At 35.4% G+C, this 23,794-nt stretch overlaps 2 protein-coding genes across 8 annotated transcripts in view; one reads left to right on the top strand and one right to left on the bottom strand.

Annotated features, from left to right (window-relative positions):
* Window positions 338-18,032, bottom strand: LARP7 (La ribonucleoprotein domain family member 7). 3 transcript variants are annotated; one of them, XM_018049213.1, is made up of 13 exons: window positions 17,899-18,032; window positions 11,896-12,096; window positions 11,662-11,762; window positions 11,505-11,588; window positions 11,212-11,376; window positions 11,036-11,129; window positions 10,613-10,960; window positions 10,389-10,533; window positions 8,428-8,576; window positions 7,621-7,739; window positions 4,165-4,324; window positions 3,824-3,915; window positions 338-706 (listed from the first exon to the last, which is right to left on the bottom strand). In XM_018049213.1, exons 2-13 carry the CDS (start codon window positions 12,092-12,094, stop codon window positions 626-628), a joined length of 1,737 nt encoding a protein of 578 aa, XP_017904702.1. In that variant the 5' UTR covers window positions 12,095-12,096; window positions 17,899-18,032; the 3' UTR covers window positions 338-625. The 3 variants fall into 3 exon arrangements, with proteins under 3 accessions (XP_017904702.1, XP_017904703.1, XP_005709608.2); XM_005709551.3 differs by having other exon boundaries at window positions 344-706; window positions 10,613-10,963; XM_018049214.1 differs by lacking the exon at window positions 17,899-18,032 and having other exon boundaries at window positions 342-706; window positions 10,613-10,963.
* ZGRF1 (zinc finger GRF-type containing 1) overlaps window positions 18,144-23,794 on the top strand; it is a 55,727-nt gene continuing 50,076 nt past the window's right edge. For all 5 annotated transcript variants that reach the window (XM_018049209.1, XM_018049210.1, XM_013964465.2 and 2 more), the window contains exons 1-3: window positions 18,144-18,439; window positions 21,217-21,302; window positions 22,242-22,322. In XM_018049209.1, coding sequence (XP_017904698.1) covers window positions 21,234-21,302; window positions 22,242-22,322 — 150 coding nt within the window. In that variant the 5' untranslated portion in view covers window positions 18,144-18,439; window positions 21,217-21,233. The remainder of the gene's footprint in view (window positions 18,440-21,216; window positions 21,303-22,241; window positions 22,323-23,794) is intronic.

Raw genomic sequence — 23,794 nt, forward strand, 5'->3', positions numbered from 1 at the left:
TTTCTTTGTTTATAGCATCTGGTACATTTTATTTTGTCTAATCAAAATAAAATGTTTAACTTCATTTATGAAAACAAACTTAGTATGTTTAAAACATTTAAATTGCAAACAGTTCATATGGTCAGTTCAATGGAAGCTCGGACAGGCAAAGTACAATAAACAGAATGAGATATCACACACATGCCTCTGTATAAATCAACATGAAAGGATATCTAAGATACTTCAAATGGAAAAAGCAAGTTACAAAATAGAAAGCACAATGAGCATTCTCTGTTAAACACTTTCTCCAAGCTATTTAGATAGTATTATTATTTTTGCATATATGTTGTTTTTGTAATATAAAAACAGCAAACTTAATGATAATTTCAAACACATTTATTTTCTAAATCACTTTGAGGTTGATTTGTGTCATATAATTTCAACAAACGCAAGGTTTACAGAAAAACTGTGGTAAACAATGTAACTGTCTCCAGGAAAAGTCGTTATTTACAAATTGAAGAAAAACTATTTAATTAAATGTAGGTTTTAGAAAAACATTATGCATTACCACCATAAAAAAAAAAGATATTCCTAAGAATAGGTCTAGTATCCAGTGAAATCTGAAGAGGTAAACAAAAAATTTTTTTCAGTCATATTCAGAAAATCTAATGTGTTGACTTGCTTGTTGAGTCTTTTCGAGTCTAATCTTTTCAGCTTTGGTGATTAACTACAGAGAAAAAAATCAGAAATTAGAAGGAACTGGATACCTAAAAACAGAAAGATAATTATGACTAGAAAAATCTCACAACTATTAGCTTGAATAAAATATTTTAAAAAGGGGAAGAGGAAAACAAATGAGATAATTAAGCTCAGGTCAAATCAGTTACAGAGAGAACTACCTAAGTTAGAGCTTATTAAATGTAGATATTAAATCTTTGAATTATCTAAGATCCTTGCATTTTAGTTCTAGACTACTAAAATTATTTTCAATTAAAAATAACCAATAATTTGGTTATTATTTAATTAATAAATAACCATAATTCCACCAATGTGGACCTACTATTCAGCACAGGGAATGCTCCTCAGTATTCTGTAATAACCTAAATGGAAAAGGATCTGAAAAAGAACACATGTATATGTGTAGTAACTGAATCACTTTGCTATACACCTGAAACTAATACAACACTGTTAATCACCAATGTGTCAATATAAAATTAAAAATTTTTTTTTGACATTTTAGGAGGGTTAAGGACCAATCTTTGTTTCATCATATCCCTTGGGGTTTGAGTATTAAGACACTTTGCTTACAAATTTGAGAAATATTCTAAATAAGGATCTGCTATTAAAAGTACTTATTATTACACCCTTACATAAATAATAAAAAATTTTAAATAAGGCAAATGAAATTATGCAGAATGAAGAAGACCATTTAAATTGCCCAAAAGCTTTCTTGATAGAAAAACTAACGTAGCATATTTAGCTTTGGAGGAAATGAAAATCTTATTCTCTTATAAACACAGATTCTAATGACTATTCATTAAAATAGTTTTTTTAAGCTGGTGATATGTGGTCATTGGCAGGAAGTCACCGTTATTTATTTTTCATTTTTTCAATTGTGGTAAGTTTTTAGGAAGTCACTTTCAGATTAAACTAAAAGCAAACTGGTCAGTGGAGTCAAAACTTAAGTGTTTAAAACTCACAACTATATGCTTTTCGCAAATTTTATGAATTCTATCTTTATCGGTTTAATAGCTGACCTGTCAGTACTCTATAAAGGAAAGATGATTTTGATAAAAACAACAAAAAATTCAAATGTGCTTTGCAAGCTAAAGAAAAATGAGAAAAGCCTCACTGTGTCTCCAATACCTGTTATCTAATTTTACTAAAATGCTCAACGTGATAGGGTACACTAGAAAGATTTGGTTGAGGTAGAATGAATGAGACCCCTTATGGCAAATCTTTCCTTCATCTTACTGACCTTTTGTTACAGGTCTTAATTTATCTGCACTTGATTTTTACATGTCAAAATATCATACATAGAAAACAAAGTATTTCTTTATCGTCTTTTAATTCTTTACAAACTGAATAGAGCTTAGAAAACTGTCCCCAGTAGCCCTCTCCTCCACAAAGTGAAAAGAATAACCAGGATTTTCTATTAGTATTTTTCTTTCACTCAAGTATACTACTGTAGAAATGGTAGAATGGCATGTCAGTGAGGCATTTACACTATACTTTTGACTGTTAATATTTTCTAAACACTTATTTTCTATTACTAACACGCTTGCTTGCTTCCTGTATCCCAGCTACACTGGCCTCCTAGTCTGACAATCTCCCTTCAAGACCTCTGCGCTTTCTGCTGCCTCAGAGTGTCAAGTGGAGCGCCTAAATTCTCCTGGCTTGTCTGCTCACTTCCCTAAGGTCTGCACTACGGTCACCTCTGTAGAGAACTTCCCAAGGAACCTCATCTGATGTTCCTCATTATACTTTTGAGTTTTCTGCACAGCACTGGTCATCATCTGACCTATATTAACTCTAAGCCTCATGAAAAAAGGAGACTTTGTTACTCATGGCTAGACACTCAGTTCTTAAACAGTGGCTAACACAAACCAATACCAAAAATGCTAATTAAATGAATTAACAAAGTAGTAAACGATTAACCTTCTCTCCTCTGAGGAGCTAGGTCGTGTGGAACCTTTTTTCATTTTATGAAATGAGCAAACTTTCATTGCTTTAGCTAGAATTCTATACTCTCAGATGTCTGCCTAACATACAAATCATGCTAATACTAAAAGCCTGATCCTGTTCATCAACACGTGAGAACTCTTCAACTCAATGAGAGAACTGCTCACTGGTTTCAACCCAATTTACAACATTCTCTGTCAGTGTGTATTTCCTTGTCTCAAATTTAATTTATACAGATGGAGTCTTTCTTAAATACAAAACTGCTTTTTTTCTAGTTTTAAAAATATACACAATTTAAATGATATTTTACACCAATTAGAAGGAAAAATATTATTTAACAAAGTGATTTCATTTCAATTGTGAGTTCTGGATTAATGATTTTAACATTTAAGTTAATCAAAGCTTAAGTAGGCTTTGAAATTAACACCTCATAGACCTGAAAGAGTCCTTAAAGAGGAAGGAGGCTTCTCTATCTCAACAAATTCAGTCTGCATTCATGGAAAGAGAATTAACAAAGATCAGTAGAAAACCTCCTCCCAAGTAATTTTAAATTCCAATGAATCCTAGGAGATGCAAGACAGATGAAAAAAAAACTTGATTTTCCAATTATAAAAAAAGAATTTTATAAATAGGAACAATTAACAAACTCAGAACATAGGAAGTATGATTTTTCATAAAATAATGCACATACATCTTTTTGGATTTTACTGATTTTTACAGTACACATTTAGAAATTGATAATTATTATATGCCCTATTTTGCTCTAAGCACTTTAAGATGTACTAACTTTTACACGTATAATATTTTTAAAAAGAATAAACGGCTTACTAGCAACAATAAACATCTGATAAATTCTTAAAAGTAAAATTGAGAGACTTGCTTTAAATTATTATTTTTTTCTATAAATAATTTAATGTACTAATTTAAGCTTGTTTATTTCCCCTGTCAGCTATTCTAGAGAAAAAGGAATAAAGCTTACCATTGCTATTGGGAATGATACGCATAGTTTCCCAGTCTTATCTGTAGAGACTCATATCTTTAAAAACTACACTCTAAATACACTATGCTTTCTACCATTACGACAATCTTTAAACAATCATTTACCACCAAATTATAAAATAAAACAGCCAGAAATTTAAATTACAAAGTATGAACTGATTACCTTCTCAGTGCCTCTTTTCTTTTCACGAGGTTGATTAAGTTTGGCCTGCCTATCTACCAAAATCTTCTGCCAATACCTCTGTTCATGATCACCTTTAAACAAACAAACAAACACAAAAATGCTTATCACTGAACATAAGGATATAAATGAAGAAACACATCCACAGCTTTGTATTTTCAGTAGAACCAGAATAGTTGCCTGCGTTATTTAATGCCTTTTTGTACATATTAGTGTAAAGAAACCTCCCCCAGTTTCATTTGCCAAACTCGGAAATTATAAAACAGTCACCCTAAAATAAGCATTGTTAAAATAAAAAAAAAAGAGGTTCTATAAAGTTTTACCAGAAAGAATCTCTAGTTTCCAGCAGTGTTTCTTTTTAATTTCCGAATGTGCAGTTACTACTGCTTTAGCATCCTCAGGAGTTTTAAATCTAGCATGGCATTCTGTATCTCCTTCCAGCAAATCAACATAAACAACTTCTGAGATTGCTGCCAAAGTATCCTGCATTAGAATTTAGAAGGGCTTAAAATAAATAATAAAAACATTTCATTATAATTCTAAAATTATTCCAGTGTAGGATCTATTATAAAATTGAGCCATATATCATTTCAAATTAGGAGTAACTAATTCATTCCAGTTAGCTTCTAAGATAGATACAAATGGAGAATTCCTTGGCAGTCTAGTGGTTAGGACTCTTCACTCTCACTTCCAAGGGTACAGGTTCAACTCCTGGTCTGGGAGCTAAGATCCCATAAGCTAATAAGAAAGACGCCCCAAACAGACCCCAAACCAAAAACCAAACCACCACCAACAAAAAAAGACCTCAAAACAAATGCTCTTAGAAATGGACTTGGACAAAGTTGAGGACCAATTTAACATCAACTCTAACAACTTTCTTTCATTTAACAGTATCTTTAAAATTGTACTAGATGGGAATGTGGCACAAGGTAAAAAGATCTATAGTACAGAATGTACAAATACTTTCCTCTAACCCTCAAATTTAGAAGAAGGGTTCCATGTCTGGAGTTAGAGAGTAAAATGAAAAACAAAACTGAAATGGCATTAAGGAAGAAGCTGTGTTTCCACTTACCTGGATAAAATCACTTAGGACTTAAAATATATGCAAACTTTTTATGACCACTTGTGAAAAATGTTTCAAGGAGCACAGAAAGATGTTTGGTTCTCAAGCTGTCTATGGGAATACAGATAGGGCCGGAGTTTTTACTCTGATAAAACATCTAAGCAACCTCTTAAGAGTCACGTAGCAATGAGAAGTTTTACCTATAAGGCCTGCTGTGAGGGCAAATTAACAAGATTCCTGCATTCCCAAGTCATTTTTTTTTTCACAGCAGGTTCTACAGTGTAAGCAAGGTAATTATGCAGGAATGTTACACTAATTCTTAATTCATCAACTTCCATTCATAAAGCTAAAGTAACTGAAGGTTCGCAACTGAAAGAAAAAAAAAAAAAAAGCAAGCCCTACCTACCTCAACCCCTTGAGTTTAAACCTAAAATTTCAAGATGCAACTAATTTAGACTATTTATTTATTAAAAGAAATATTTATTTGGCCACGCCTCTTGGCTCGTGGGATCTTAGTTCCCCAACCAGGGACTGAACCCAAGTCTTTCACAGTGAGAATTTGGAATCCTAACTACTGGACCACCAGAGGATTCCCTAAATTACATTTTGATGTTGAATTTTAAAATTCTGAATTACAGAAAGAACTCAGCAATACCTGGAAATATTACTTCATAAGAAAAGTGCCTTAGTTAATAATAAAGAAGAAGTAGTAAAAATCCATGCTTATATATTAATACAAGCCAGGTACTAAGTCTTAATTTATCCAACACTTAAAACACTGCCTATCACAAAATAGACACTTTATCGGCAAATTCAATTTAAAAACTGAAAACTGGAGAGAAATAAACTTGCCAACTCTTCCCATTTCTCTATCTAGTTAATGAGTATTTAATTTAAACACAAAGAAGGAAATATAAAGTATTAAGTGATGAAATTTGAATGTGTTTACTGGTAGTAGTGAGAGTTTTGTAACTGATATATTTACTAAATATCCATTATAATGTCAGGCTAATCTCCAGATTTAAAACCCTTCTTAGAATGACAAATTAACCTGGCTATCACATGGGCAATTCACAGACAGCAGTAAGAATCATAGCTCAGTTTTTGTTCCAGCAAAATGTAAGTAATAACCTGGTTAATAGCATTTATTTTACGATTCTGGTGATCAAAAATGAAGAATTTGTAATTGACATAATTACCATTTAGATAATAAAATCTCTCTGATAAATATAATTAAACCTATTCCAGTTATTCAAAATAACAAACTTTGAGTAATTTTTCTTTGAAAACTTGGGCCATCTGACTAACCACCGTAGCATTTACATCTTCAATTTTTTAATCCTTTTTATTGCAAAGTCTATTTTGCTAACAAATTTTGAAGTGCAAGCTAGTATATCAATTTGGGATTGACCAAATTCCTCATCAATACTGTAGTGAGAGTCTAGATTTACGTGTTAGTGACAGATACAGGATTTTAAGGGATAGGGTTTCAGATAAACAGTGCTTACAGATGGTTACAATGAGCAACTTTAATGGTTACACAAGTTAAAAAATGTTTACTGGTAACAGTCTATGGAAAACCAAAACAACATACCATATAGTGCTGACCTCAGCTAAGAATTATAAATATACTTGCTATGTTACAGAACACATTACTTAGATTAAAAAGAAAGTGTTTCACTTAAATGGATGACAAAATTTAAAAGTAAATAGGGTACTCCCACTAAAAAGAGTATGGGAATAACAAATATTGCCATGCTAGTACAAAATGCTGTAAGGGATAAACTCTATAAAATGAAAAAAGAAGACGAGAACTGCAGGGATAGGAACTTAAAGTGTAAACTATAAATTCTGGAGATTGTCAAAATACTTTACACTTTCCTGTAATTGTTTAAAAAATTTTAAAATAATTGGTGTGGACTGAAAATACCAAAAAAACTTTTAGGAATAAAATTTTTAAAGGCTCTTCTTGCCAAAAACAACAATCCTGCATTTTTTTCAGGAGAAAATTTCAATTCTCAAGAGGATTCATTAACAGACAAAAATTAAGTCTACAGTAAGTGAAAAATATGCACACTATCCCTTTTGTTTCAAAATAGTTCCGATTTTTTTTTAAGTCACAAAATCTTTTAGGAATTTATTGAAAACTAAAAACTCTAATGAAAACAAATTACAAATTCTCTATTTTGCTCCAAATAAGAAAACAGCAAATAGTTACAGTTTTATTTTAGAAACAATCACAAACCAACTTTAATGTTAGTTCAATCTTTATGAAAGTTTTATCCCTAAGTATTGCTCCAAAATCTAGTTTCTCTGGATTTTTTCTGAAAAACAGAAAAGGTCCCCTGAGAAAACAAATATTGGGAAAAAGCATTTAACTTAATCTCCTCTTTTGCTTTAATAACTACAGTAGGGTTTCATCCTTTTCCTATATACAACCATTGGGGCACCAATAAAAATAAGCACAAATTGCTGTTTTCCTATAAAGGATTAAACTAAATTCAGTATAAATTTGATTCAGTGAGGAATTTCAGGTATCAGAACTTGCTTCAAGTCAGACTTAAAGGGTTATTATGGAATCAAACCCAATAAGCAGTTTACCACAAGAGAACAAATTCTAATTTGATTTGCCTTATTTTCCATATTCAAAACACTTTCACATGGGGGTTTTTAAGAAGAAAGAGAAACAACTATCATGGGGATTCAAAAGCATTACCTTGACTTGTTTCCTGCCAGGTAAAGGCTCGGTGCTAATGATCTTCACAATCACACCACTCACAAACTGTGGTCCTGCTGCATTAACTTTCTCCTGAGGACCACACTCTTCACTGTTTGCTGTTGACGTGAAAAGAAAAAGACCAGAAAAATATCTCTTAATTTAATAATTTAATGCTTATAGGCCTGCTCTAGAGTATCAGTAATGGTCTCCCAGCTTTATTTAAGTAATTTAAACTTACTCATAAGGTCAGTATGTTGTAAGTTATACTATTTATTACAGATTACCATAAAGTAAAATACAGAAACTCTTATTACTATAAATGCAAAATTTTAGCATTAGAACACTTTTAAAATCTTAAAGAAAAAATGTCCCCTTTCACTGAACCAAAAACAAATTGTTTTACTCAATAAAGAAATAAACAGGTATAGGTACACCGTTACAATTCAAATGTGGAAATTTATATTTTCAACTTATGGGAATTTAAAATATAAATATCAAAGATCATCTTTGTTTCTACAAATGCGATGAACTACAGACTAGGCACTCATCACTAATTTTGATTACTAATGAAAACTGTATAGAGAAAATTTATGTGATTAAAAAAGATTCAGTTTAAAATGAGCCCTTCAAATATTTTTAGGTTGAGGATAAATCATATCTGGACAACTTGAGAAATCAGTAATTGCTTTAATAACAACCACTATACAATTGAGTTTCAAAAGCTAAAGTTTATCCTACAATAACTCAGTGTGTTTTAGTATAAGTACAATATAATGTTACAAAAACTATCATATTGATGCTTACTTTTTTCATTTTTCATTCCGGAATTAGTAGGTACTCCATTTGTTTCCATTTCTGATTGTGATTTTATCTGGGATATTGTTTTTTTTAAAGAAGCCATGCTGGCTTTTTGCAGTGCTAAATACTCTTTCTTCAAATCCAACCATTCTGTTCTGTAGTGAAAATAATTGTACTTTTAAACAGTGACAACAGATCATTAAATAAAAAGTAAGTCTCAAAATACAGACATTCAGTGACTTGCAACCACTCCTCCCAATCTTTCTTTAAACACACTTAAATTATTTCCTGAGTTCTAAGTCTATCTGGCAAACAAGAAAAGGGGAGTTCCCTCTGTCCCAACATTCAGATTAAATGTTTTATATTTGCTGATTCAATTCTTGAGTATTTTTCAAATATGTGACTGACAAAAATAAAAGCACTGAGTCAACTAACTAGTAACATTTAACTAGAAAAGTCAGTTGACTCTGGGTGAAAAATTAAAATTTTAAGATTTGTTAAACTGCTTCCAATTTGAAAGGTAACATTCCTCAGTATTTACTGGAGTCAAAGGAATTTCTAAGAAGAAAAAAAACACCCCATGGAAGCAATTTATTTATTTACATACATTTAACGTGTAGAGGTTTCTTCAAACAGCTAGAGCTCCTCCAGATAGAAACACAATGCCTCTCCTGGCTCTGCAGGAGCACTCATTGTTACCCTAATCTGTGCCATCAAACAAGCAGATAGGGGATTTTTTTTTTTTTTTTAAAGAGGAGAATATCTGTGGTAATGGTTTTAGCTGTTAACATTGACATCTGTATACTTCAAAAAAAAAAAAAAAAAATCCAGACCCACCCAGGACCATACATTCCCTGAGAGCTGATACATTAGAATAACAAAGGGCTCTTGTAATGATTCTCTGAGATAAAAAGGGAAAAGGAATTCAGGGGTTAAGAATAGTATAAATAGAAGTACCCAAAGTCCTTGCCTTTTAACCCTCCAAGAGGAAAACCGGAGTCTTTGGAAACTGTAATCCAGGAAAGTTAAGAAAGAAACTCTCTTTTAAAAGGTATGCCATTTCTTCTACTTATCTTCCACCTCTTGAGAAGATGGACTCCCTTTAACTTTAACATGGTAGTACTTTCTGTGACTTTTGAAATAGTAAGTGCTTCCATGTTTTAGTAGAAGTGAATCCAAATTACGCCACTGCATACAAGATGGCCACTTTTATATAATTTATCGAAGCTAAAGGGGATCCCCTCTGCTTTAACATGGGGGTACCTGCTGTGTAAAGCAAAAGTAAGTGCTTCCATGTTTCAGTGGAGGTGTCTCCAAGTCAATACTTTAAAAGGACTTACGATCTGGCATTTTACCAAACAAACTGTTGAAACTGGCTATTAATGAAGCTCTGAAAGTAATGAAAATGTAGCAAGTAGTCCTTTTAATGGTGAAATTGTTATTTCCATTTTGCTTAATGTAAGTTTGTCAGGCATTTATTCTGTTTCCAGATTATTTTCTAAATGTACTTTACAGGCTAAGAAAATTCACGTTTTTATTTTTCCCAAGACTGGGCTCCCCACCACTTAAACGTGGATGTACTTGCTTTGTAGCTAAAAAAGTAAGTGCTTCCATGTTTTAGTGATGGTAAGTCTTCTTTTTTCATTTTATCTTCAAGAAAATGCAAGTACTTACTTACACTGCTGGTCTTTGGTATATTCAAGATGTACCTTTAAATCTGTTAAGGAATACACTTTACTTTAACATGGAGGCACTTGCTGTGACTTCATAAAAAAATAAGTGCTTCCATGTTTTAGTGCGGTGGTTCCTTTTTAAACCTCAACATTGCGCAACTTCTGTGCAGATCATGGCTTCAGGCCATACTGTTGCTAATATGCAACTCTGTTCAATTCAAATTGGAATTGCACTTTAGCAATGGTGATGGAGTGTGTCATTTGCCAACAATATAATTTGTACCGGTGACTTACTTTGATAGTACTCGTAATGGAATAACCTCTTCTCCCATTTTATGCCTCTCTTTATGTTTTTTCTTATGCTTTCTTTTTGCTTTCAGTAGGGATCCGTCCTTTATATCTCCAGTATCCTTTTCCTCTTCCGTAGAGACTTCTAATTCTAAATTAACAAGAAATAAAAGACATGAGTTAAGAAGAAAACTCTCCTTATCTAATCCTAAACATAAAGTCAGAAATACCTTTGCTTTCTTTACAAACTTCTGGAGCTTCTTTTTTAACACTGTCTTTCTGAGACACTTTCTTAACCTTCGCTTTGGGAGTGAGGCAGTCTGCATCTTCAGAGCCGCTTCTTTTCCTCTTCCCTGCTTTGACTAAAGGTAAGCTGGATCCTTCGGTTTTTTCTCGTTTTTTCTTTTTCTTTGTGGGTTGCTTTTGGGGTTCAGTAACCTCTACTTCAGAGCTCTCAGATGTGGTCCTTGATCTTTTTTTACAGACACTTTCGTTGCTCGCGTCCATATTTGACTCCTTGGTCTGGATATTGTCGTCTTTCTTTGTTCGGCCTTTCTTCTTCTTTTTCTTTTTCTTTTCTTCTGTAACAATGTTATTTTAATTACTTATTTTTACTTCATCTATGTTTAATAAAGTCTTTAGTAATAACTCACCAGTTACTGTGAGAGCTGGAATGGGCTTGTTTTTCACTGTCTTGGGAAATACACCAGGTTTTCTTGGTGCTTCCTCTGGTGGGTTATTAAGAAACTGAAATGAAATAAGCAAAATTTTGTTACTGTTTAAAACACTTAGTAATTTTCTTTCTCTTTCTTTTAGGTTGTGGACCTACCTCAATAGCTTTTGCAGCTTGTTCTTTTGTTTCAAATTCCACGAAGGCAAATCCCTTTGGGTCCCCAGTAGACTTATAATGTGGTATACTTATATAAACAACATTGCCACATTTCCCAAATACTCTCTCAATCCAGCTGTGGTTAACATTTTTGGGAAGTAGTTCCTATGATAAATTAGCAATAATAAATAAAGTGTTAAAAACTTAACTGAAAATAAAGCTTTATTTAAACTGAATACTACAATGTTTCTGTTGAGACAACAGTTCCAAGCTTTTCCTGAAAAATGGCTTACCACATACACAGTCCGCTCATCCTCATCCTTTGGTCTTTCACCCAGTGGCTTTTTCCTCCTGATTCTGGTGCCTTCTAAATCCAGCTTTAAAACAGTACATAAAGTCAATACTAATTAACAGTATCATGTGACACGTAATATATGTAACGATTCTTACCTCTACAACAGCAGAACTTTTTAGTGCTCTGGCTATTAACTTTCCATCCGTGGTCAATTTTTTCATTTTGTTGAATGACACAAGAAGTGATATATCAACATCTAATGAAAATATAAGTTTAAAAAAGATTCAAAGACATTTTCAACTGTGTATATTGTACATTATATGCAGCATATATGGATTAGAAATAGATATAGCTCTTAAAACTGGTATAATACACTGAAGGAAACTTACATCCATCTCTAGATTTTTCTATCTGCTCTCGAAGAAATCTATCCTTGTGGAGATTTGCATCTCCAAACCAGAAGTCCACTTGCTTCACAATATCTGCAAGCACCTGTTTAACTCTAGACCGTTTCTTTTTCTCTACTTCTTTTTTCTTTTCTATGCTTTCTTCCATTGCCTTTTCTTTATTTCCACTTTCAGTTTCCATTTCTGTCAAATAGGAAGAAAAGATAAATATTAAGTATAATTAGTGACCAAAAAACACTTAATTTAGCCTTTATCTGAAGGGAAATGGGCTCAAATATCTCTACCAGGGAAACATTTTCACTATTAGCTGTGGAAACATTGATTTTGCCTGTTTCTTATAAAATTTATCTCTTATGTTAACAGCATTTTTTCATATGTTCTAGTATAGAATGATATACTGACATGTTCATTTCACAACCTCCAATGAGAGAAAATTTAAAAATGTTCTTTACTTGCTGACAAGACTGCAAAGTTCTGGACAGACAACTATCTCCCTGTCTTCTCTTCTGCACTTAAAACCTTACTAATTTGTTTATTATCTAAGTTTTGCTCACTGGTACATTACCATTTCCTGGTATATAGTAATACAAAAATCTGTTGAATGGTGTCATCTTAGCTGATACACTAAACTTAAATACACACAAAAATGAGTAAGCAAAGAACTAACAGGAGGCCTTGGGTGATACTAAGACAAATGGCAAGTTTCATCAAGTTTCATCTGTCTTCTCTGGTGTACTGTGGTGGGAGATGCTATTAGTTGGTATGCATGCAGGCCTTGAGGCTGTGACCAGCATGATAGAATAGATTGGTGGGCTTTTGGGTAACAAGGTGACCAAAACACCATACTAGTCTTAGATAAGGGGGGGGGGGAAGCAGTGGATTTGGGTTAATTGCTGTATTTTGGGAAGACTGGGACTAGGTCTCCAGATGAGATGAAGATTCTGCCCCTACTCTATCTTATGTCTTATATCCTTTAAAGCTCAGTAAACAATTATTAGATTAAAGCCTATTTGTGTCTCCTGAGTCTGACTGTCAGCTATAATCTGAAAGTGCAGCAGGGATGCTGCAGATAGAAACAGATTTTGTTTCAAAGTGACATTCAGGAGGAGGGTACGAAGCCATGAATGCATTTCACTTCATACCTCCAACTAAATGTGCATTCTCATCAAAGGAAGAGTATTTTGGCATTTTAAAAACAGGCTTCTGTTGATCGGGTAACTACTAATTTCTAAAACAGAGGTAATTATTTAGATGATGCTAGCCTAACTCATAAAATGGAAGTACATGCCAAAATTAATCATTAAAAAAACAATCAGGTGCTGCATAACCATTTATTTCTCATCTCCCACTCTAACTTCAACCCATCCTGTCCATCATTCCAATGAAACTGAAAACTAGGATCCCCACTGTCTACCAGGCCTCTCAGGAGCATTTGCAGTTGCTAACTCCCTCACTGAAAACATTTTCCTCATTTGGCTTCCATGAGTTGTCTTCTCCATTTCCTTTTCTGGACCCTCTGACTCTGCTCTGCCTTTCCATGATGCCCAGGACTGAATGCAGTCAGTCCTGGGCTCCCTCATCCACACACATGTCCTTCCAGAGGGCCTCTGGCGTTCAGCTCCATGGCTCTCTCTGCTGATGTTTCACAAACCTGTCTTGTCCACTCGCGACTTACCCCATTACCTCCCCATTCCAACATGCAAATACCCACCTGACCTCTTCACTTATTCATCTGAAGCATATCTCAAGCTTAAATTGAACTCTCAAATTTTCGCAAACCACGTTTTTTGCCTAGTTTTTCCCATCTCAGAAAATACCAGTGAAAATTGCTGAGAGGGCACAAACACTGAAATCCTCACACCCCACAGCCAATTCATTAGCATTTCTGTTAGCTCTAGCTTTTCAAAATTCATATGACTCCTCATTTCTTCCATCACAACCACCTGTTCCAAGCTATCACGGGTATCTTGCCTGCAGTTCAAACACATCCTCACATTTACTTGCTTCTACTCCTCTTCCCTTATCAATTCTCCAGAGAGCAGCCAGAGTGATCATTTAAATATATAAATAAAATGTCAATTTCTTGAACAAAATCCTCCAAAGGTTTCTTATCCCAGTCAGAATAAAATAAAAAATCCTTATTGTGGCCTATAGGTCCTATTAGATCTGGCCTGGGGATTTCGCTCTAACTTCATCACTTGCAACTTCTTTCAGGGTGCTCATTACAACCTCAACACACCATCGTTCTGTTCCTTGAACAGTCTAATGCATTCCCATTTCACGGCTTTTGCTCCTGCTGTTTCCCAGGTTTCTTGTCACACCTGCAGGGATTACTTCCTTGTTCACCCAGGCCTCTGTAAATGTCACTTTCTCAAAGAGGCTTTCTCTTTCACCAAATCTAAAATATCCCTTCCCTGCCAACCATAACCCTACCCTCCCTCACTCACCACTTTCTATACTTTAATGCTCTTATTCCTACCTGGAATTATAATTTTATTGCCTGCTTCATTATAATATAAACACTAAGAAGGCAGAGACTTCAGCTTGATCACAACCTTGGCATTTATTTATTGTCTAGTTAAGTAATATAACTAACAGCATCTAATACATTGTCAAGTATTGAGCATTTCAAGTTATTTTGTAAGGGGGTAGAATTATAAACAAAATACAAATGTAGGCTATGATTGTCACTACAGAATTCACTACTAACTCTTTCATCTGAAAAATCTATAAAGGGCAGATTACCACTTCTCCTGGTGGCTCAGAGGTTAAAGCATCTGCCTGGAATGCGGGAGACCTGGGTTCGATCCCTGGGTTGGGAAGATCCCCTGGAGAAGGAAATGGCAACCCACTCCAGCACTCTTGCCTGGAGAATCCCATGGAGGGAGGACCCTGATAAGCTACAGTCCATGGGGTTGCAAAGAGTCGGACAAGACTGAGCGACTTCACACACACACCACTTCTCCATTTGTTTTCATCGTCAAAGCCACCGTCTAAGGAGATAGTGGACAAAACTGCATAAACACAGAAAGCCACAAATCTCCCAGAAATCAGACTTTTCCCAGCATTCTCTTCTCAGCCCTGATACTCTCCTTCCTTTCTCATATATAAATATATGAGAATATTTTTATATTCTGGAGATTATAGCTGGAGAATATAGCCTGGAGAATTAAGCTCAGAAAATCTTGCCCCATGTGAATAACACTCTGCAATTTTCAATCTTAAAAATCTGTGGAGAATCAAATATACATTCATTTTCGAGTACAGATATGGATTAGATTAAACAGGAAATAAGCTATGGTACAAGTTCTCTTCCCTACACACTGGTTGCAGAAGATCAGGAAGTTACATGATAGTCATAGTTTACTTTTTCAATGTCCTATGATAACAAATAGGTATACTGTCATTCCATACATTCCAAATCAAAGTTCTTATCTTTCTTAGCAATGTCTGTTCTGCTGTTCTTCTCACCACTCTCATTTTATTTAAGGATGACATACTCTACTTAGTTAACCAGTTGAGCTATTTACTAGCTGTATGGATTTGGGGCAAGTTAACTCAACTTTCTACGATCTACAAAGTGGAATAAAATTTATACTGACATACTAGGATTGTTTTAAAAATTAATCAAAATGGATAAAGCACTTTCCATTACTGCTATACAGCACACAGTCAACAATATCTAACTGTTATTTATTATCATTTTATCATTTACCAATCTGTCATTAATCCCTATCAATGTAACCTTTGGAATGGCTCTTATCTTCATCCAGTGTTTTCCACAACTACTGTTATAATAATACGGAAATTGTTTATAAATTGTTTGAGAAGTCCTCCATCCTTCACAGAAGCTGTGTAACTTGTCTAAACACAGGTCTAATTTTGTGACTCTAATGCTAAAACTTTCAACAATAATAATTCTTTAGCATCTTTTGGTAACACAGCATATATTTTTAAAAAATTGTTAAATGAATCAACTAGTTTCATAGGGTTTAAACAAAGAATAAAAGTTACTGTGTAACACCAGTTACTTTACACACCTTGTTTTAAATCCTCATAATCCCTCTAGGTTATTTCTCTTAACTTTTTACAAAGGCTCAAAGGTTAAGTGACCTGGCTAAAGCTAGCTAGGTAAGTAAGCTCAGGTATGTTTAACTTTCACACTGCCTACGTTTTAGTAGAACCTCTTGCAACCTCTTACCATGTAGTCTATGTTTTGACTCAGAAATCCTTTTTTTAAATTGTTAAATTTTTTTTTTTTTACAATGTTGTGTTGGTTTCTGCTGTACAACAACGCGAATCAGCCATCTGTGTGTTCGTGCTAAGTCGCTTCAGCAGTGTCTGAGTCTTTGTGATCCCATGGACTGCAGCCATCCAGGCTCCTCTCTGTCCAAGGAATTCTCCAGGCAAGAATACTGGAGTGGGTTGCCATGCCCTCCTCCAGGGGATCTTCCTGACTCAGGGATCTAACATTGCATCTTACATTGCCTGCAATGGGAGGCAAGATTTTTTTTAACAGTAGCGCCACCATCAGTCATAAATATACATATATCCCCTCACTCTTGAGCCTCCCTCCCCTTTCTCCATCCCACTCCTCTAGGTCATCACAGAGCACCAAACTGGGCTCCCTGTGTCATACAGCAACTTCTCACCAGCTATCCATTTTACACACGGTAGTGTGTATCTGTTGATGCTACCTTCTCCATTCATTCACTCTCTCCCTCCCCACCCCGGCTGTGTCCACAAGTCCATCTCTCCTGGCTCAGAAATTCTTAACCTGAAATCCATGGAATTTGGGATGGATTTCAAAAATTATTGTAAATCCCAAGAAATTTTCAAAGGTAAATTTTAAAGGTGAAACCATGACTTTTCTACATTTATAAAATGAACTCGTCAATCATTTTATTTAAGTAATTAACCAGGGAACTAGTTAAGTGCTAAAAACCAGTTCAAAGGTGAACTCAAAAACTAGACAAGCGCAAATACAAGCAAGCAAAAATATTGAAATGAACTTGTTAACAGATGTAACACTAATCAGGGCAATAACTCTTAAGACATTTCAATTATAACTTACATAATTGTAACATAGCTCAATGACAATGAAAAGCAGAGGTAAGCTGGAAAAGTAAGCTAGACACCTCTTTTTTTGGCTATTTCAACATCTTTCACAATTTTTCTTTAAAAGGTTATAGAAAATATTTAGAAATGTATATGTATTTTCCTGGGAGGCTCATCCATATCTTTTAAATCACGTTTTAAAAGGAAATGGTGTGTCAAAAAGGTTAAGAACTATAGTTCTAGTCACATCTGACTATCCAGCGTTGCCTACTTTCTTGTCTCTGTGCCTCTGCTTTAAAAGCTTCTCGTCTTCCTTGTCTTATCAAGTCCTATTCAATTTTCAAGGCCCAGGTTAAACGGCATCTTACTCTTTCTAGCTTTCTGCTAGCACATTTCCCCTAAACAACCGCCTCATCTGTTTCCCTTTTAAGTATGTCTATTAACGCACTCAATAATACACTGTATTTTTTCTTCCTTCCATAACTGGATGTTCAGCTCTCTGAATGATAGAGACAAAAGTTCTGAAAAAAGAAATGACTTAATTTAAAAATACAAGTCCACATTCGCTATCTTTTGGCCACCAAAACTCGAATCTGAGAAGAAAAGCAATTCCCCTTTTGACTACTGCCCCTTTAGGTACCCGTTCTTCCTCAAGGAAGCCGTCAAACGCGGGACTACCCCAAACCTCCCAAAACCGGACGGCAAGCGCCCCCAATCACTAGAAAACTGGAACTGCAAGGGCTGCCGGAGGAGTCTTGCGCGTGCGCACAGAGAACCAGGACACTAGGGCAATCTAACTGATGGGTTGGTGGGAGGGGGCGGGATGAGAAGGACCAGAGATGACAGAAAGGACCGGCATAGAAAAAGACTGAGAGTAATTTAGATCTCACCCAACTTGGGCTTCCCTAGAGTCCACTTAGAACTTACTCTGTCCAATTCCCAAAATACAGGGCCAGAGACTGCGTTCTTCAGTCCTTCGCGTCCCCCGAACCTTATAGTCGTGGTTATTTTAGCGTCACATGAGCGACAATTCTTCCGAACGCCTTGGAAAAGATGGGCCCAGAGGTTGTGCGACCGTCGTTTACGTCACAGGCGTAGGCCCGCTCAGCGTGGGGGCGGGACATCGGAGAACGCAGTCGCCACAGAGGCTAGCCGCCAAAGAGGAACTTGATTGGCAGTTTGAAAACGGCCGTTCAGGTCCGGAGCCGTGGTGGGCGGGCTAAATAGTGGTGTTTGATCTGGTGCAGTCGCGAGTTGATGATGTCACGGCTTTTCGCGGGAGAAGTTCGAAAGTGGGTTTTGTGGAATGAGCAAGTTAAAAGAGCTGTTTCCACTCGGGAGTTTCTGGGGATTGAGGGTAGATAGGCTGGAGTTTTGAGCTCGAGGTGCTGTCACTGATTTTGATGCGACGGGCGAAGGAGTTTGCTCCGCCAGACGGGGTTCGGTAACGAAACTGTGTGGAGATAAGGTTGGTTCACGGCTTGGCCCAGCAACCTGTAAATAATTAGTGCTTCGTCTTTACCACCTTCCCCCAACTCCTGCTGGGCAGTTCCGGTATCCGTGTGAGAACCCGGGATGGTTTTGCTGTTTGCTTTTAGGACTGACAAAGGGTCACTTCTTCATTGTCATCTGGTTACACAAGATAGTGATAATTAGAACGTTGGCAAATGAAATGTGAGCATCTTTTGGTTGTCTGGACTGGACCGTTTCTTAAAAGGCTATTGGGCTCGTGATTCTTAAATTTTTAAATCTGTGAACCACGTAGGGATTCGAAAGATCCTGCTTGTTCCAAAAGAAAAGGACCAAAAACATCTCATCGTACTTAGCAAGAACAGGTCATATTTTAGTGATAACACCGAATTTTATACATAAATCTAAAAAACAGCACAATAATGTGTGTGTGAAGATATGTATGTATTTCTGTACTAAATTATCACAAAACATCTAATCTCTCCCCCTTTTTTTGAAGTGTAATTCTTTAAAGTAATCTACCACTTAACAAGAGTTTGGACCGTCTCAATACATCCCTCAAGTAATATTTCTAATTTAGGAAAACAATGGGGGAATTTATTTTGCAGTTGGTAAACAGCGTATAAGTAATCCGAAAGAAGTAAATACTGGATTTCTAACCTGTAAATTGTGATGGTAATAACAACTTTTCAGGATTATGAGACTGATAAATATATGTAAAGAATCCAGTCCCATTGTTGCCTGTTACAGTAGGTTTTCCATAGTCACATAATGTAGTTTTTGTGAATGGGAACACCAGAATTTAGACTACTTAGTTTTGAATTCTGAATCTGCCATTTATTTACTTCATGATCTTAGGCAAATTACATACTGATGTACCTCACTTCCTGTTTTTGTAAAATGAATATAAAAAATAGTATCTGTACTATAAGGTGTAAAATTTAAAGCATTTTAACAGTGTTCTAGCATATAATTTACACTGAATAAATAATAACCGTTATTAAAGGGATCTAATGTTAACTGCTACATGCCAAGCATTGTGTTGACACTATGTAGTCTTATCTACATATATTTGATGTCTAACGCATTCAGTGGCTAGAAGCCAGTTGCTGTTCAAGCAGCAGTCAACCATGTGTTTCTTTGGACCTCTGTTATCTTCTTGGCATTCGCTAGGCATCTGTCAATCCTGTTAGCTGGAGGGGAGGGATTAGGATATGGAGTTATATTTCTGAAAGGCAGTGCCTCTGTAGGTCTGGCCCTGTGCTGTGAACTATATCATGGGACAAGTATTCATTTCTCATTTGTGTCCCGTTTGCCCTGCCCTTTCTCCATTTAGCAGCCAGAGCAATCTTTGTAAAACCCAAGTCAGATTATGTTAACTTATTCTTGAAATTCTGCCTTGGCCTCCTACTGTCTTTTTAAAAAGTCCGAACAACTTAGCATAAAATAGAATGCCCTTTGCATCCTGTTATTGCTCACTTTTTCAGACTTATCTCTCACAACTCACTATCTTACACTTGATTATAAACTAGAGTTCCTTGATTATGCCTTCCACAGCTTTTTTGTACATGTTATTCTTATTTGGAAATACCCTCCTTGGAATTTTTCCTTGGTTAATGATTATTTTGGTTTACAGTGTATGCATTATGTCTTTCAGGAAACCTCGTTTGATGCCCTAGACTGAGTTGGGTACCCCTCCAGTGCTTTTCCTTCCATATTTTTTGTAATTACTGTTTATTACCCTGCTATACTGAAATTCCTTGAGACTAGGAGTAGTATTTTGTTCATTTTAGTATCTTGGCCTAGCGCTATGTACACACAGTACATAGCACACAGTAAGTACTAAATATATGTGATTTATAAATAACATGTAGGTGGCCTATTTTTGTACATTTTATACATATAAAGGATGAATTTAATCCAGAATTGCAAATTATTGCTTTATTGAATACCTGTAGGTTTCAAACTTGAGTGTGTATCACTGTACCTGCAGTGCTTTTTAAATTACAGGTACTGGACCCCAATGCCAGTCTTTATGATTTAATAGCTCAAGACTCAAGAATTTGAATTTCTAACTAGCTCCCAGGTGTTGCTAATGCTATTGGCCCAGGGATCTAAGGCAGTGGTTACAAATAATAATACTTTTCTTTGGCATCTCTTATTTACTTCAGTTCATTGTCAGTGATATTAGATTTCCAGATTTGCCCGCAATAACAGTTTTATCCAATAGCATGGGATAAATATAGTACTCATTGCAATTATATTGAAAAAGTTTTTCCTTGGAGAGTGTATTATAATGTATATTTGGTTTTAGATACTATGTTACATTGACTTTGAAAATGTAAAAGGAAAAATTTGAAATGCAAGGGGGCCATCTTGTGGTGATCGTAGCAATTCAGAGAATTTTAAAATTGAAGCTCTTAGAGAAACCAAGCTTCTGGGGCCTGGAGAGAATCCATTTTCTGATATATATTATGGCACCTGGAAAAATGTCTGCAGCCTACTCATCTGTGGGTTGGTTTTTTTACTTTTGGCTTACCCTGGAAGCTTGTGGAATCTTAGTTCCCTGACCAGTGATTGATGCCAGCCCTTTGCAGTGAAAGCACAGAGTGCAAACCACTGGACTGCCAGGGAATTCCCTACATGTGTTTCCCTTGGTGATTACATAGTCTCAACACTTAAACACCTCTCTCTGGTCAAGAGTTTGTGGTGAAAAATTGTAGTTGATACTTATTCTGTTGATCAGGGTTGAATATTTGTCATTTTTCATTTTAGGTGCTATAAATAGTTGAATGACTACTGATTATTTTCTGCACCTGAACCTAATTTCAGAAGAAATAATGGAAAGTCAAGAATTTATTGTAAGTCTTATTTGTTTTCACTGTTTTCCTTTTTCCTTCCTTCCTTTCATGTTTCACAAATGATTTGCCAGATTTAGCTAAAAAACCTAAAATAAATTTAAAAAAAACCCCAAACCTGGGACTTTCCTGGTGATCCAATGGCTAAGACTCCTTGCTCCCAAAGCAAGGAGTCCAGGTTCGATCCCTAGTCAGGGAAACAAATCCCACGTGTTGCAGTTAAAAGTTCACATGCCACAGTGAAGGATTCTGCATGCCACAGTGAGGATAGAAGATCCCACATGCTGCAACTAAGACCTGGAGCAACCAAAGAAAAACAAAAAACAAAAACCCAAACCTGAAATAGGACACTCTGTTAAATTTGAATTTCAGATAAACAGTGAATAATTTTTTAGTATGAGTATGCATCTCTTAAATATTGCCCTGTATTCTGTCTGGCAACCCTAGAGTTCACATTGGTCGTGTCCGACTTTTGGCGACCCCATGGACTGTAGCCTACCAGGCTCCTCTGTCCATGGGATTTTCTGGGCAACAGTGCTAGAGTGGATTGCCATTTCCTTCTCCAGTCACATTGGTTATGCAAAGTTCTTTGGAACAAATTGTTCAGAAGCTTGGAACCAGGGCATAATTTCTTTCTCTCGAAAGACTGGCACGTCTATTCTATCTAGATTAATGGTTCTTAACCTGTTTGGTGTCAGGACCCTTTTATACTCTCACTTCTCCTTTGTCACCTCCATTGTCTTTAATGACCAGATTTCTTTCTTCCTTTTCTTTTAAATTGATGTTTCATTGTTATGATATCTGTGCTTTAATTTTAATAAATAAAAGATCCTTGTGATGCCTTACATATTTTTTTGTATAAAGGAAGGGTATAAAAATACATATAACATTTAATACGTATAAGTAGAAACCATTTCTTTCCTTTATACTTTTCGAAATAAGGTACTATATACTCATCAAAAGATGAAGAAGTCGAAAGTGTGGCAAGATGGAATTCTGAAGATCACTCACTTAGGAAACAAAGTAAGTGCAAAACAGTGGACTAAGGAGTCTAAAAGTTGGGTTCTTTTGATTGAATATTAAGAAAAGTCTGTAGATAAAACCTTAGATATATCCATAAGCTGATAGGATGTGAAAACAGAAGTTGTCAAATTATTCCTATATCACAGTGATTAATTTGTGGATTATAAAAGTCAGTAAATACTATTTAATTTCCTTTGATTTTTTAAAAAATCAGATTTTATATGAAACTTTTTAGGAATTTTGGCACTTTTTTTTCATTGCAGTAGTAAGAGTTTACCTATACCAAAAAAACTACTATAAAATATATTTATACCACAATAATGCTCACAGTGTAATGGTACCTATAGAGTTGACATATTTTAGAAAAGCTGCCAATTTCTGAAATTATGTGTAGGATTCTTTTCTTCTGTTTTTGGATTTTCTTCATTATTTTCTGATATCCTATCAAGTTTTGAGAGAACTATTTACTAGGATAAATCTTTGACCCTACTAGATATAGTGATCCTTCTATGGGTTTCTTTTCCCACCCTGATTATCATTATCTTCATCTGTCAAATTTAAATGTTCTACTCTTATCCGTTCTCATGACCTTATTTAATACCCTTGTCTCCTCATTCATCATATGACCTCTTCTTCATTTGACTTCTGTGACACCACACTCTCCTAATGTTGCTTACTGTCCACTGCTAAGTATTTTCTGCTGGCTAATTGTCTTCCCATGATTAAAATTTTTACTCAGGACTCAGGCCTTCATGCTTTTGTAGAGATATATAAAGATACATAAATTATCTCTTTCTCTATGGAGGAAAGGGAGATATATTGGAAGGAATTGTGTAATGTGATTGTGGAGGCTGACAAGTTCCAACATTTGTAGTTGGCAAGCTGGAGACCCATGAGAACTAATAATGTGGTTTTAGTGTTTATGCCAACAGGCCTGACACCCAAGAAGAGCCATTATTTCAGTTTGAGTTATAAGTTAGGAGAAAACTGATGTCTCAGTTCAGAGACAGGCAAGGGTTTTCTCTTACTTGGCCTTTTTTTTCTATATAGGCCTTCCACTGAAGGGATGAGGGACAGCAATCTACTGTAGTCATTTATTTTATTGAGGTCTATTTCTGACATGTCATTATTGTGGTTTCAAGCGTACAACTTAATGATTTGATATGTGTATACACTGCAGAATGATCACAGTAAGTCTGTTTCCCATCCATCACCATCCATAGTTAGAAAAATTCTTTTTCTTTTCCTGTGATGAAGACTTTTAAGATTTACTCTCAGCAAATAAACAATTGTTATTTTTTAGTTGCTGAGTTGTGTCTCTTTGTGATCCCATGGACTGTAGCCTTCCAGGCTCCTCTATCTATGGGATTTTCCAGGCAAGAATACTGGAGTGGGTTGCCATTTCCTTCTCCAAGGGATCTTCTCGACCCAGGGTTTGAACCTACATCTGTTGTGTATTTTGGACTTCCCAG

The sequence above is a fragment of the Capra hircus genome, chromosome 6 (genome assembly GCF_001704415.2).
Source record: "Capra hircus breed San Clemente chromosome 6, ASM170441v1, whole genome shotgun sequence".
In the NCBI taxonomy this organism is placed as follows: Eukaryota; Metazoa; Chordata; class Mammalia; order Artiodactyla; family Bovidae; genus Capra; species Capra hircus.